The 17,560-nt window shown below is 30.4% G+C and overlaps 1 protein-coding gene across 1 annotated transcript; it reads left to right on the top strand.

Moving 5' to 3' along the window:
• The first annotated feature begins 10,598 nt into the window (after nt 1–10,598).
• LOC140044860 (uncharacterized) lies at nt 10,599–16,785 on the top strand. The gene is made up of 5 exons (XM_072089549.1): nt 10,599–10,625; nt 11,810–12,185; nt 12,584–12,695; nt 13,393–13,606; nt 14,063–16,785. Exons 2-5 carry the CDS (start codon nt 11,834–11,836, stop codon nt 15,419–15,421), a joined length of 2,037 nt encoding a protein of 678 aa, XP_071945650.1. The 5' UTR covers nt 10,599–10,625; nt 11,810–11,833; the 3' UTR covers nt 15,422–16,785.
• Nucleotides 16,786–17,560: the final 775 nt, after the last annotated feature.

Below are 17,560 nucleotides of genomic sequence, written 5' to 3'. Positions count from 1 at the left end.
TAACTGATCACGTATCTTTCAATATCTACCACATCATTAATTAATATTAATATCATATATCACATTGTTGGATATGATCAGTGTAGTCATAATTTGATAACTGAGCACGTATCTTTTAATATCTACCTCAATAATAATTTATATTAATATCATATATCACATTGTTGGATATGATCAGTGTAGTCAGAATTTGATAACTGAGCACGCATCTTTCAATATCTACCGCATCAATAATTCATATTAATATCATATATCACATTGTTGGATAGGATCAGTGTAGTCGTCATTTGATAACTGATCACGTATCTGTCAATATCTACCTCATTAATAATTTATATTAATATCATATATCACATTGTTGGATATGATCAGTGTAGTCGTCATTTGATAACTGATCACGTATCTGTCAATATCTACCTCATTAATAATTTATATTAATATCATATATCACATTGTTGGATATGATCAGTGTAGTCAGAATTTGATAACTGAGCACGCATCTTTCAATATCTACCTCATTAATAATTTATATTAATATCATATATCACATTGTTGGATATGATCCGTGTAGTCAGAATTTGATAACTGAGGACGTATCTTTCAATATCTACCTCATTAAGAATTATTATTAATATCCTATATCACATTGTTGAATATGATGAGTGCAGTCATAATTTGATAACTGAGCACGCATCTTTCAATATCTACCTCAATAATAATTTATATTAATATCATATATCACATTGTTGGATATGATCAGTGTAGTCGTAATTTGATAACTGAGCACGCATCTTTAAATATCTACCTCATTAATAATTTATATTAATATCATATATCACATTGTTGGATATGATCAGTGTAGTCAGAAATTGATAACTGAGCACGTATCTTTTAATATCTACCTCAATAATAATTTATATTAATATCATATATCACATTGTTGGATATGATCAGTGTAGTCGTAATTTGATAACTGAGCACGCATCTTTAAATATCTACCTCATTAATAATTTATATTAATATCATATATCACATTGTTGGATATGATCAGTGTAGTCAGAATTTGATAACTGAGCACGTATCTTTTAATATCTACCTCAATAATAATTTATATTAATATCATATATCACATTGTTGGATATGATCAGTGTAGTCAGAATTTGATAACTGAGCACGCATCTTTCAATATCTAACTCATTAATAATTTATATTAATATCATATATCACATTGTTGGATATGATCAGTGTAGTCGTAATTTGATAACTGAGCACGCATCTTTAAATATCTACCTCATTAATAATTTATATTAATATCATATATCACATTGTTGGATATGATCAGTGTAGTCAGAATTTGATAACTGAGCACGTATCTTTTAATATCTACCTCATTAATAATTTATATTAATATCATATATCACATTGTTGGATATGATCAGTGTAGTCAGAATTTGATAACTGAGCACGTATCTTTTAATATCTACCTCAATAATAATTTATATTAATATCATATATCACATTGTTGGATATGATCAGTGTAGTCGTCATTTGATAACTGATCACGTATCTTTCAATATCTACCTCATCATTAATTAATATTAATATCATATATCACATTGTTGGATATGATCAGTGTAGTCATAATTTGATAACTGAGCACGTATTTTTTAATATCTACCTCAATAATAATTTATATTAATATCATATATCACATTGTTGGATATGATCTCTGTAGTCAGAATTTGATAACTGAGCACGCGTCTTTCAATATCTACCGCATCAATAATTCATATTAATATCATATATCACATTGTTGGATATGATCAGTGTAGTCGTCATTTGATAACTGATCACGTATCTGTCAATATCTACCTCATTAATAATTTATATTAATATCATATATCACATTGTTGGATATGATCAGTGTAGTCAGAATTTGATAACTGAGCACGTATCTTTTAATATCTACCTCAATAATAATTTATATTAATATCATATATCACATTGTTGGATATGATCAGTGTAGTCAGAATTTGATAACTGAGCACGCATCTTTCAATATCTACCTCATTAATAATTTATATTAATATCATATATCACATTGTTGGATATGATCAGTGTAGTCAGAATTTGATAACTGAGCACGCATCTTTTAATATCTACCTCATTAATAATTTATATTAATATCATATATCACATTGTTGGATATGATCAGTGTAGTCAGAATTTGATAACTGAGCACGCATCTTTTAATATCTACGTCATCAATAATTTATATTAATATCATATATCACATTGTTGGATAAGATCAGTGTAGTCGTCATTTGATAACTGATCACGTATTTTTCAATATCTACCTTATCATTAATTAATATTAATATCATATATCACATTGTTGGATATGATCAGTGTAGTCATAATTTGATAACTGAGCACGTATTTTTTAATATCTACCTCAATAATAATTTATATTAATATCATATATCACATTGTTGGATATGATCTGTGTAGTCAGAATTTGATAACTGAGCACGCGTCTTTCAATATCTACCGCATCAATAATTCATATTAATATCATATATCACATTGTTGGATATGATCAGTGTAGTCGTCATTTGATAACTGATCACGTATCTGTCAATATCTACCTCATTAATAATTTATATTAATATCGTATATCACATTGTTGGATATGATCAGTATAGTCAGAATTTGATAACTGAGCACGCATCTTTTAATATCTACCACATCATTAATTAATATTAATAATCTATATCACATTGTTGGATATGATCAGTGTAGTCGTCATTTGATAACTGATCACGTATCTTTCAATATCTACCTCATTAATAATTTATATTAATATCATATATCACATTGTTGGATATGATCAGTGTAGTCAGAATTTGATAACTGATCACGTATCTTTAAATATCTACCTCATTAATAATTTATATTAATATCATATATCACATTGTTGGATATGATCAGTGTAGTCAGAATTTGATAACTGAGCACGCATCTTTCAATATCTACCGCATCAATAATTCATATTAATATCATATATCACATTGTTGGATATGATCAGTGTAGTCGTCATTTGATAACTGAGCACGCATCTTTAAATATCTATTTCATCAATAATTATTATTAATGTCTTATATCACATTGTTGGATATGATCAGTGTAGTCATAATTTGATAACTGAGCACGCATCTTTAAATATCTACCTCATTAAAAATTATTATTAATAATCTATATCACATTGTTGGATATGATCTGTGTATTCATAAATTGATATAACGCATCTTTTATTATCTACCTAATCAATAATAATTATTAATACTTAATGTTGGATATGATCAGTGTGATTTTGTTAGATTTACTGTATACAAGAGATCGAGTCGATGGGTTTTGAAAATGTGTTATTCTTTTGTTCCTAATTACCCTATTGATTTGTATCCGTTTGCTGTTTAAATTTATACTTTTAAGAACGCATCGTTTATGATGAACGTGTGCCGCTGTAAAAATAAAAATATTCCATATCTTTTTATGTTTGATATGTATTGTAGAGGCCATCATGAGACATGCTTTGGCTTCTATTGAGGGTCCCAGTTCTTCTTAACAGAATAAATGGGCAGTGAATGAATTATTTGATAAATGAGGACGTGTGTTTTAACATCGATCTATACAGACCGTAATACTCTTCCAGAAATGATATGTTGCTATAATAGGCCTATGACCAATTTCCATTACATTAATAATTCAATTAAGATTGGAAATGTGTCAGAAATACTAAAGAAATCCAGTAATCTTATTGATTAATAATTATGTATACCATTTCTGATGAACGAACAGAAAACTAAACTTGCAGCCAATCAAAAAGCTGCTGTACTGTATAAGTAGGGAATTTTAAGTAGGAGTTGTTTTAAATGTCATTGGTCTCGGCTAATCAGTTATTGCCATTTGACTATGATAGGCATCCTTTATTACCTATAACCAGGGAAGAGTTAAATTTAACTCTTCCCTGCTATAACTATGGGTAGACCAAACAATAATAAAATATAATGACTTCCTTCACTTTTTACAACCTAGTTCGTGTTTTAAAATGTCAATTTTGGATAAATTTACAGATTTTACCATTTAAACTGCGTAAACGTAATGCAAACTTTAAAAAAACACCCACAAACATCATCCAAACAACTTAATATTGATTATACCACTACAAGAACTATAAAAGAGGACAATTTATGAAATCATTTTATTGAAATAGCTCTAGGTTTGATTTTTTCGGGTGAAAAATATCAATTTTTGGATAAATTGACAGATTTTACCATTTAAACTGCGTAAACTTAATGCAAACTTTAAAAAATACCCCACAAACATCATTCAAACAATTGAATACTGATTATAGCACTACTAGAACTATAAAAGAAGACAATTTATGAAATAATGTTATTGAAATAGCTCTAGGTTTGACTTTTTTGGAGTGAAAACGTCAATATTGGATAAATTGACAGATTTTACCATGTGAACTGTGCAAACTTTAAAAAAAAACACCCCACAAACATCATCTAAACCACTTAATATTGATTATACCACTACAAGAACTATAAAAGAGGACAATTTATGAAATAATTTTATTGAAATAGCTCTAGGTTTGAATTTTTTGGGTAAAAAATGTCAATTTTGGATAAATTTACAGATTTTACCACGTAAACTGCGTAAACTTAATGCAAACTTAAAAAAAACACCCCACAAACATTATTCAAACCACTTAATACTGATTATAGCACTACAAGAACTATAAAAGAGGACAATTTATAAAATAATTTAATAGAAATAGCTCTAAGTTTGATTTTTTAGGGTGAAAATGCCAATTTTGGATAAATTTACAGATTTCACCATTTCAACTGCGTAAACTTAATGCAAACTTTAAAAAAACACCCACAAACATCATTCAAACCACTTAATATTGATTATATCATTATTAGAACTATAAAAGAGGACAATTTATGAAATCATTTTATTGAAATAGCTCTAGGTTTGATTTTTTAGGGTGAAAAATGTCAATTTTGGATAATTGATAGATTTTACCATGTAAACTGCGTAAACTTAATGCAAACTTTAAAAAATACCCCACAAACATCATTCAAACAATTGAATACTGATTATACCACTACTAGAACTATAAAAGAAGACAATTTATGAAATCATTTTATTAAAATAGTTCTAGGTTTGACATTTTTGGGGTGATTATGAAATAATTTTATTGAAATAGCTCTAGGAATAAATTGACACATTTTACCATGTAAACTGTGCAAACTTTTAAAAAACACCCCACAAACATCATCCAAACCACTTAATATTGATTATATCACTACTAGAACTATAAAAGAAGACAATTTATGAAATAATTTTATTAAAATAGCTCTAGGTTTGACTTTTTTGGGGTAAAAAACCACTTAATATTGATTATCACTAAAACTATAAAAGAAGACAACTTATGAAATGATTTTATTGAAATAGGTCAAAGTTTGACCTTTTTGGATAAATTGACAGATTTTAAAGTGTAAACTTTACAATGCAAAAAAGGCCATCTGCAAAAATCCTTCAAACCACTTATTATATTAGGACAATATTAATATTTGAAGCAGATATAAAATGATGCATGCTCAGTTATCAAATGACTAGGCCTACACTGATATTTGATATTGGTATATAGACAATTAATATTAATTATTGTTGAGGTAGTTCAAACTATGATTACACTGATCATATCCAACATTGTGATATAGAATATTATTTTGGAAAAGGTAGATATTAAAAAACTAAACAGATCATATCCAACAGTTTGATATAGATTATTAATATTAATTGATGATGCAGATATTAAAAGATTTTTGCTCAGTTATCAATTTATGACTACACTGATCATATTGAACAATGCGATATGATTATTAATATTAATTATTGATGAGGTAGATTTTAAAAGATGCGTGCTCAGTTATCAAATTATGACTACACTGATCATATCGAACAATGTGATATATGATATTAATATTAATTATTGATGAGGTAGATATTGAAAGATGCGTGCTCAGTTATCAAATTATGACTACACTGATCATATCGAACAATGTGATATAGATTATTAATATTAATTATTGATGAGGTAGATATTAAAAGATTTTTGCTCAGTTATCAAATTACTGTATGACTACACTGATCATATCCAACAATGTGATATAAATTATTAATAATAATTATTGATGAAATAGATATTGAAAGATGCGTGCTCAGTTATCAAATTATGACTACACTAATCATATCCAACATTGTGATATAGATTATTAATAATAATTATTGATGAGGTAGATATTAAAATATGTATGCTCACAGTTATCAAACTATGACTACACTGATAATATCCAACATTGTGATATAGGATATTATTAATAGTTATTGATAAGGTAGATATTAAAAAACTAAACAGATCATATCCAACAGTGTGATATAGATTATTAATATTAATTATTAATGAGGTAGATTTTTAAAGATGTATGCTCAGTTATCAAATTATGACTACACTGATCATATCCAGCAATGTGATATAAATTATTAATAATAATTATTGATGAAATAGATATTGAAAGATGCGTGCTCAGTTATCAAATTATGACTACACTGATCATATCGAACAATGTGATATAAATTATTAATAATAATTATTATAATACAAATACAAAAATACAAATACAAAATACAAATAATTATTGATGAAATAGATATTGAAAGATGCGTGCTCAGTTATCAAATTATGACTACACTGATCATATCCAACAATGTGATATAAATTATTAATAATAATTATTATAATACAAATACCAAAATACAAATACAAAATACAAATAATTATTGATGAAATAGATATTGAAAGATGCGTGCTCAGTTATCAAATTATGACTACACTGATCATATTGAACAATGTGATATAAATGATTAATAATAATTATTATAATACAAATACAAAAATACAAATACAAAATACAAATAATTATTGATGAAATAGATATTGAAAGATGCGTGCTCAGTTATCAAATTATGACTACACTGATCATATCAAACAATGTGATATAAATTATTAATATTAATTATTATAATACAAATACAAAAATACAAATACAAAATACAAATAATTATTGATGAAATAGATATTGAAAGATGCGTGCTCAGTTATCAAATTATGACTACACTGATCATATCGAACAATGTGATATAAATTATTAATAATAATTATTATAATACAGTACAAATACAAAAATACAAATACAAAATACAAATAATTATTGATGAAATAGATATTGAAAGAGGCGTGCTCAGTTATCAAATATGACTACACTGATCATATCGAACAATGTGATATAAATTATTAATAATAATTATTATAATACAAATACAAAAATACAAATACAAAATACAAATAATTATTGATGAAATAGATATTGAAAGATGCGTGCTCATTTATCTAATCACTAATCATATCCAACATTGTGATATAGGATATTATTAATAGTCATTGATAAGGTATATATTAAAAGATGCGTGCTCAGTTATCAAATTCTGACTTCACTGATCATATCGAACAATGTGATATATGATATTAATATTAATTATTGATGAGGTAGATATTAAAAGATGCGTGCTCAGTTATCAAATTATGACTAACACTGATCATATCCTACTGTACATTGTGATATAGGACATTATTAATAGTTATTGATAAGGTAGTTATTAAAAGATGCGTGCTCAGTTATCAAATTTTGACTACAAAGATCATATCCAACATTGTGATGTAGATTTATATTAATATTAATTATTGATGATGTAGATATTAAAAGATTCATGCTAAGTTATCAAATTTTGACTACACTGATCATATTTGATATTGTGATTGATGATATATTCATATAAAGAGTGTACAATACTCACAGTATTTTTTAATCCATCCACATGAAGAAGAGACACAAGAAGAGTTGTTTGAAATTGTGAAGCCTCACAACCTTACTAATTGTGATGACATTTAATATAATATTACAGCCATACACAAACAGTAAGGTAGTTAGGGTCACTACAATCTATTAAAATAATTAACATTAATTAACTGGAAACATTGTTAATTATCAGTTTGAGTTTGACTTTTGTTGTAGAATTGAATCTCTCTTTATCCATTGCTTTCAACCTGAAAATAAACAGGCCTAAATAATACCTTGGCATTAGCAATGAAATAATAATATTTTATATAGATAGGCTGTCTATGACTCCCCAGCCTATCCCTAGCTAGGCCTATGCCTCTCTAGACCATTCTGCTGGCTAGCTAGCAAGGCCCTAGGTCTAGTCCTATAATTAATAGCACAGGTCTCATATAGATAGGCCTAGAGTGTTTAGACTGAGCCTGGTTATATGCCTATTTATTTAACTAGGACTAGGCAGGCCTAATCAGCCTAAACAAAGGCCTAATAAACTAGTCTAGGCCCTAACTAGAATACATAGAGCTAGCTAGTTAGGCAGCCTAGGCCTAGACTTATTTATTAGCTAGTAAGTAGGCCTAGCTAGCTAGCCTACCAGTTCCCTAGTAGGGCCTAACCAGGGGATCCCTAACCAGGTGGGCCTAGTAGCCTAGCCTAGCTAGTAGTAGTAGCGGATCCGTAGTAGCCTAGCTAGGCCTACTACTTCTTTCTAGGCCTAGCAAGACTAGGCTAGCCCTAGTACTAGTAGGCCAGCTAGGCTATAGGCCTAGTAGTACTAGGCCTACCTAGGCCTAAACTACTAGCTAGAGTAGCGAGATGCTAGCCTAACTAGGCCTAGGCCCTAGCTAGCCTAGGCCTAGCCTCTTTCTAGCTAGGCCTATAGGCTATAATAGGCTAGGCCTAGGGGGATCCAGTCAAGTCGCCCCATCGCAAAGTCGCCCCATACAAAGTCGCCCAATACAAAGTCGCCCCATCGCAAAGTCGCCCCAAAACAAAGTCGCCCAGGCACAGTCGCCCCATCGCAAAGTCGCCCCATTACAAAGTCGCCCCAGCGCAAAGTCGCCCCAACGCAAAGTCGCCCCATCGCAAAGGCGCCCCATCGCAAAGTCGCCCACGGTTTTATTTCGGTATGATTATGAAGCGCCGCCGTAGTAGTACGCTGTTTTAATCATATCGGTTGCGTTTGATATCGATTGCGTTGTTACTTTGGTCGCGCTAAATGTCGTATAGTAGGCCTAGGCCTACATTACAATGTTTATCCTATTATATACATAATTTGTGTTTTAATTTTTATTTTACAGGTTTTAATGAAGTGCTTTTTAAAAATCATTAAAAAAATAGTCCCTTGTTTGAAAGTTCTAAAAAGATTATCCCTGATTTATAGTTTCGAAAATGTTAAATTAGTTACCAGAGCCACAATTACGAATCTTTCTTCAACCTACGCCTGGATACCAGCTCATTTTTGACTTTGCGATAGGGCGACTTTGTGATGGGGCGACTTTGCGATGGGGCGACTTTGCGTTGGGGCGACTTTGCGATGGGGCGACTTTGCGATGGGGCGACTGTGTCGGGGCGACTTTGTTTTGGGGCGACTTTGCGATGGGGCGACTGTGTAAGGGGCGACTTTGTATGGGGCGACTTTGCGATGGGGCGACTTGACTAGCATCCGGCCTAGGCTAGGCCTAATCTGCCCTTTTTGGAGGCTAAAATATTGTCTGAAATAAGCTATGACCTACAAATATAGCTTAACTATCTGTTAAGGGTGACACTGATGATGGGTAATCAATAAAATATGCTTCTAAATCTACCTTTTTGGCTTGCAATCATAATATCCAGTCTAGCCTAGGCCTAGGCCTGCACGGATCAGGTAGCAAAACGAACGAAGTGAGAGCACAGAGGAGGAGGCCTAGGGCAAAGATACTATAGCGCCACGAAGTAAATAAAACAAGTAAAAAAACCCAAAAGAATGAAAAGGCAACATGAATTTGTATGTAGTTGTTTTTTGATAACAGAGAGCTATCACTTATGCCATCCTCGTATATAATTAATTTCGTACGGAAATACATTTAATTGATAATATCATTAGGTAGAGTATCCTTCTTACAATTAATTATCAGTAATATATATAACTTTTTAAATGTTAGGGATATATTTTAAAATAACTATAAATAGATATATAATTACACAAACTCAAGATGTTCTTTTCTGCCTGAAACCTAGGCCCACCCTAGGCCAAAGATATTATAATACCGCGATTGTCTGGTAGAATTTTGTTGCGCAATTTGAAAATTTACAGTTCGTTTTCAAATTGCGCAAAGGTGTCATTTTGCGCAAGAACTATCTTGCGCAATTTACAAATTGTGCAGCGCAATTTAAAATTGCGCAAAGATTTTCTTGCGCAATTTGAAATTGCGCAAGTTGATTGCGCAATTTGAAATTGCGCAAAAAAATCCTTGCGCAATTTTAAATTGCGCAAGAATTCTTTGCGCAATTTCAAATTGCGCAAGGATTTTTTTGCGCAATTTCAAATTGCGCAAATCGTTCAAATCGCGCATAACACATACCCACAACTGTCAGTATCATCCTATTGTTGAGGTAGGCCTACAGTACAGTATGTAAAGTAGCCCATTCCTTAGAGCTGTACTGTAAACCAGTATAGGCCTAGCCTAGCTAGGGAGGCATAATAAATAGTATCCTAGCCTAGCTAGGCCTACTGGTTCACAGCTACAGTACAGGGCCTAGCTAGCGCCTAGCTAGTCTACTAGGGCTAGGCCAAGGGGCATAGGCTTAGCCTAGGCCTACTGGGCCTAACTAGGCAGGCCGCATAAACTAGCTAAATGCCTACATCACGCAGCTTAAATGCCTACACACAGAATAATTTCGCCAGTGTAGCATAGCAAAAAGCTATACTAGCCTAGGCCTATTAGTATTACAAAACAACCTTTTTGCTACAGATTTTTAAAATTGTGTAGCAAAAAATACAATACAAAACTATGTTTCTCGACTTCAACATCAGTTTGATTAGCAATATTGCTAAACAAAATTTAAAAATGAAATTTTCCCCTGCTACATCACGCAGAGCTAGCTGGCTATAGTAATTAGTAGACCGAATTTGCTGTTCAATTTAGCCAAAATTGTTTTATTCTTTATTAATGACATTTCATTTGTACATTGATTGTTTATAAATGTAGGGTATCCATATATAGGCTATATAGGCTATATATATATAGGCCTAGGCCTATATAAAGTTATTGTCATGCTTTTGTTATGTTATGCACAATTTGAAATTGGGCATGACAACGTTTCGCTATTTGAACAGACTAAAATAAATATGTTACTGTTGAGTGTCAGCGTTTACTGTACATGTCATCAATTTAAAGGATTTATTTGTTTATACATTTTATAAGGGTCAGACGTGAGCCTACTTATGAGGCCTACTTAAAGCCTAAATCCAAGATTTGCTATTCATGATATAGTTAGTTAACACATTTGGAGTTGAAACAGCAGTAGGGCTGGTGTTAGGCTAGCCAAACCTGCAGGGTATGGCCTAGCCTAGTAGTAGCCCAGCTAGCCCTACTAGACCTGGGTAAAACAATCAATATTTTACTACTAAAATAACAAAATGCGATATTCTATTCTTCTTGTAATGTAGAATAATCCTTTAAAATATATCTAAACAAAATATGGGCTTCACCACTAGTACTGTAGTAAGATAGTTAATTCAGTACTGTATCTGTATTGATGAATTTAATTATTAATAATAATTTGTTTTGTTTCAGATAACTACTGTAAAAAATAAAGCCATGGCATCGCTTTCAACAACTGATATAGATAATTTAACCAAATCCCTACTATCAAATGACAATTTTTTAACAATCATTCAGAATGTAACTCCAAATGCTCAACCTCAAACACATAGAAATACTACAAGAAGACCACACCAAGATCTAAATAGTGAAATGAATAGTTTATTTACCACACCAAGATCAAGAAATACCACCAGAAGAAGAACACAAGATAATTCAAGGTCTCGTTCATGCTCTAATTCTAGGCAAAACCAAAATTACTTCTACTTAAAAGAAGTCATTTTATTGGATACATCACAAAGCGATCAAATACCCAGGGCAAATTACTATGGTAAACTAGATGAAAAAGGTTAGTTAATTATATGATTATTATCCTAATCTACTATGTATTTCAGTTTTTTATTCAATACTAAAAAAAAATATTGTTTCTTACAAATTCTTGTTTCAGAAAAGAAATCTTTTCTTTTTTGGCACATTCATTTAAAAAAATGTATTTATAGTCTAAACATTTTAGGTAATGAACTTTTTTAAACAAAATTCCTTCCTAAAAGTCAATTGGGATTCATGAATAAATATATAAAAAAAAGTATAGAACAGTGTCTTGAGTAAAAAATCAATTTATTTTTTTTTCAATCTTTTGAAAGTTGATAAACATTTTCAAGGTTCAACATGGCCTATTTATTTTTGTCTGCATGAGAAATCATATTTACTGATTATGTATCATTAAATTTGCTTTTAACACTACAGGTCATGTTTATCATCATGTTGAACTAGAACAATGCATGACAGCAAAAGAAGTTTACAAAAAATTGGAAAATATGTTTTCAGATATATTGGAAATTGAAAGTGATCCAATTAAGTAAGTTCTTTTGATTTATTTAAATTTAAAATAAAGTACTGTAACTGTAGTGAAAACTAAAATGTTAAATTTAGTTTACAAGCAATGTTGGATTTGCAAAAAAATATTTTGAATAAGTACATATTTTTGCTCAGCGAAAGTGGGATTCTGATTCTTTATTTTTGGTTACAAGCATGACTGATTCATGGAAACAACATTCCAGCTTCCTTTTCATCTTCAAAAGATTAAACAAAATGCCTTGCAAAATCTTAACTTTGAGCTTTCAATATAATGTGATAGTACCAACATAAGAAGTTTGTTAACCTGTGTGCAATGATATGATGTACAGTTAAGATCAGAATAATTTTTGAAGCATTTACATACTCACTGTTGACTAATAATAATAACACCATTTTTATAGCGCACATACCACTCAAGAGTGCTCAAGGCGCATAGTAGTTGATTTCTTATTGCAAGACTAGAACAATTTTCCATTTCTACAAGCAATCATTGGTCATTACAATATACATACCAGTACATATTCTGAATGTTTTTAATAAATAACTATAATAATAAATGAACTGTACCTTGATATTTTGGTGCTGAGCGTTCTAAGTCAGAAAAAAAAGAATGCCTTGTGTACAGCTTTCACCTCCCTTCAGTAAATGTTTTAAGTATAACATTTTGTCATCTACATTTTATAAATTATATCTTTTAGGTTTGAGTTTATGATTGGAATGGGTTCACGATTAACTAAACTACGTTTAACTGATGATCAAGAAAGGAATGCACAGCTTTTGCATCGTTTATATGGAAACAAGAGGGTGTACTTGTTGCCTTCCCGAGATATTGTTAGTACAACTAACAGTAACATTAGTGACTATTTATTACCTCTTAGTCCTACATCTGATGCAAAAGAAAGTGATACTGAAGTAAGATACATAACATAACATTTTTGTTTATAACCGGTTTTGTCTAAATCTTTTCAGTGCAATTGTAAATGAATTAATTGTATTGTGGTATTATGATATGAGATTTTTTTTTTTTTTCAAGATTCAAAAGTTGTATTATAAATCTGAATTGTCAATTCAATTCAAATAAAGATTTATTTTTTCCAAGTAAAATTAAAAAAACATTTCTTTTTATTTTCAAATTATTTGTGAAATTATAAAAGAATAAAAATATAAGAAATGTCTAAAAAATGTTAATGAAAGCGGCAAAAAAAGCTAGAAATATTTATAATGTATGGAACATACTGTATGCAAACAAGTTATTTGCAGTTATCAGTATATGGTATCTACAATCTGTTAGAGTAATATACAATAGTATTACATGTACAACATGAATGATGAATGTATTTATTATTTAATTTTATTATTCATATGTAGGTTGTAGACTCAATACAGTGTGTAAACTGTTACAAAATGATTTCCAGTACTGAAAAACACCACTGTAACGGTGGAAGTTCACAGCCTAGAGGTGCAAATGAGTGTTCAAGGCAAACTTTAGATTTGTCTAATAAGCAGAGTGTGAGATCATATATATATGAAATGTTCCCAAACCAGTCGACTAAGAGTATTGAAGACGCACTTAACTTGGCTGACGTTAATGATGCCATCGACCTTCTCACAAACAACATCTCGAAGGAGGAATGCATAAAGAGCTTTAAAAAAAAGTGTTTGGAAGAAACAGAACATCTTCAAATTAGAAGGAATGAACTGTGGCGTGATGGAGTCCTGTTCTACAAAAAAAGTTTGGCCGAAAAATCAATGTTAACAAAAAAACTGTGCATTGAGTTCACAGGAGAAGAGGGCGTAGATGGTGGGGCCCTTAGTATAGATTTTTTTGACACATTTTTCAAAGAGTCCATTAATCGTTTGTTTGACAAGACTGACGTTGGTTTTATTCCAAATCGTTCAGGAAACAATCTAGTTCCCTTTAAGATTCTGGGGTTGGCAATTTCGCATAGTTTGTTACATGGTGGGCCACCATTTCCAAATCTACCTATGTGGGCCTATTTATATATTGCAGGAAAACCAGAAGAGGAAATAGATTCTATATTGTCAGGGCATCAACCCAAAGAAATAATCCCATTAAATGCAGCAACTGCCAATTTGTTGGCTTTTTTGAATGGATTGGATAATTGTAAGAGCACAGAAGAGATAGATAACCTTATGGATGAATCAGCAGAGGGGCCAGCCTATGAGCAGTTAATCAATTCAAGTCAATGGCCAGTTGAATGTAAAATTTCAATTGAAAATGTTGAAACATTAAAAAGTATGCTAATCAGAGATGAAGTAGTTGGCAAACGAGAGAAGCAACTACGAAGCATAAGAGATGGCCTTCAGTATACAGAACTTATGCCATTCATTGAAAGATGCGATGAAATGTGTTCTATTTTCCTAATGAAACATGTGGATATGACACCCCAGTTGATGGTAGACATAGTAGAGTGGGATACTCTGGAGAATGTTCATAAAGAGAAAGAGTGGTTACGGGAAGCAATTAATGAGATGTCATGCCAAGAATTAACATGTATGCTAAAATTTTGTACCAGCTTTACACAGTTCGACAATATTAATAAGCCAAGAATATACCTGGAAAAGAAAGATGACAGGATGTGGCCAGAATCATCTGTTTGTACGTCGACTTTATTTTTACCTTTAGGGTATACCAACAAAGATGAGTTCAAATCTTGCATAAAAAGTGCTTTTAAATATGGGCATGAAGGCTTTGGAAGATTATAACAGAATTATAGCATTGTTTTCTCAAACCAAAAATGTTGTTGATAGCTGATCTTATTCAATTGTTATGTTTCTTTGAATGCTTGAGCATTAAGGCTTTAGACAATTTAGTTTTTACTGTAGCAATAATAGCTTTAAAATGTTTAGTAATTAAGTGCTAACATGTTTAATACAATAATGACATTCAGTTTTGTTATTGTTAATATGTTTTTATTGTTTTAATCAAGCTTAATTCAAAGTCTTAATTCCAATTTAAAAAAAAAATATTTTGCAATTAGTGGCTACATTTTTTTAAACAATTTTTGTTTAATAGATTTGTTGGGAAACACAATCATAAAGTTAATTTTATCACATACAGTGGTAGTTATATTTTGAACACCAGTTTTAACATAGTTACATGTATGTTTTAATGATGGAGGGTTTTATTCTTAAATCACATTTAAATAATTATATAATATTGAGAGTTTTTTTCCCTAAAAATCATATTATGAATTGCTCATTTATGTCAGACTTCAATACTTGATTTTTATGTATAGAAATTGATTTTCTACTGCATCTTAAATGTATAAAGATAATTTCATGTTAAATATCTTCAATGCTTGTTACTTTCATTCATTTAATACCATGTACCACATTTTTTTTCCTGGTACTTTTATACTTGAAATGCATATAAACTATACTTTGGTAATGTTTGGGTTACTTATAAACCAAAGGAGGCATTTCTATTGAAAAAAAAAAATTTGGTTTAGAATAAAAGAACAGCCTCTATAATAATCTATTTCTTTGCACTTATGGGTATGTTAAATAATTCCACAGAAATTTTACTTAACATGCTTCTTGTTATTAGATTAAAAACTGATTTTATAACGTATTTATAGTATGGTACCTTCATGGAGTTTGGCATACTTTTTAAAGTTTGTGATTGTATTTGAAACAATTAAACACTGCATTAAAAGTATTTTTGAGTCTCTTATTTTGTTGTTTGTTTGAACTTATTGAAAGTATACCACTGCAAAAACAAGGTCACAAAGGTTAATTTTGGAAGTTGATGCGACAAATAATATTAGTATACTATACGAATCATGTACGTGTGTAATTATATTTTTAGGTGATCATTTAGAATAAAATGATCATCTATTATTATTGTATGAAATCTTTATTGTTATTTTTTTTCTTTTTATTGTTTCTGTACACTATTTTGTGTAACAATTATCTCAAAAAGTTCACTCATCTGTGACGTAATTTATACGCAATTTTGTGAAATCACATTATCGATCATATCTCTATATTACTTGTAATCACATGTCAATAAAATTTACTATACATAAACTGCATGTCAAGGGTAAAAAGAATAGCAAATAAAATAAAAATTAATAGTGAAATCGCGCGTTAAAAATTAAAAAAGCTCAAGATTACATTCACCAAATTTGAGTCTATTCCGACTTTAAATAACGCTATACGAGCAGGTTAAAAAATGACAAAATGCGCACATTAATTGCACAAAAGTGTCAAAAACGGTAAAAAATAAGGCCTTATAATATATAAATATAACTCTTCAGAATGGACGCTTACCCCCATTTTTTTAAACTGATTATGGAAGCCAATGAGTTGGAGTTATGAATGCATCATGTACATATTAGACGTACAAAATTATATGATGTCATCATTTGGCCACAAGAATAACAAAAATTTGATTTTTTTCGTTTCATCTTAGACAATCATATTGAACAGGGGGCATCTCGCTTATCTGTGATCGATTTTCTTTAAATTTTTAATATTCTACCTCAACCAATTATGTTACTCATGAGTTGCCAACATTTCCATTTAGATGATTTCATCATGTCTAAAAATTTAAATAACGCTGATTACGTAATTTAATAATAATAATATAATAATACCAGATTTATATAGCGCCCTTTTCATGAGTAATCATGCTCAAAGGCGCTTTACAAGCATTATTACCCCAGTATTTTTTGGGATCAAACACGTATGGAAACATACTCCCATAATGCAGCCGGTAACCAGCGCAGTTGTGTCTAAGAGTATCTTGCCTACGGATACAAACAATGCTAAATAAGTCAGTAAAACCACAATTAGCAAAATTTATTTTCATTTATCCACTATAAACTTATAATGCAATGC

The sequence above is a fragment of the Antedon mediterranea genome, chromosome 3, assembly GCF_964355755.1.
Source record: "Antedon mediterranea chromosome 3, ecAntMedi1.1, whole genome shotgun sequence".
In the NCBI taxonomy this organism is placed as follows: Eukaryota; Metazoa; Echinodermata; class Crinoidea; order Comatulida; family Antedonidae; genus Antedon; species Antedon mediterranea.
Note: the sequence above shows the minus strand (reverse complement) of the source record. Positions and strands in the feature narration are given on the sequence as shown.

Bases quoted from the DNA above. Each gene is read 5' to 3' on its own strand.
- LOC140044860 (XM_072089549.1), top strand. From the start codon at position 11,834: ATGGCATCGCTTTCAACAACTGATATAGATAATTTAACCAAATCCCTA. The intron at 12,696-13,392 runs GTAAGTTCTTTT...TATATCTTTTAG, and splicing joins ATTGAAAGTGATCCAATTAA to GTTTGAGTTTATGATTGGAA. The intron at 13,607-14,062 runs GTAAGATACATA...ATTCATATGTAG, and splicing joins CAAAAGAAAGTGATACTGAA to GTTGTAGACTCAATACAGTG.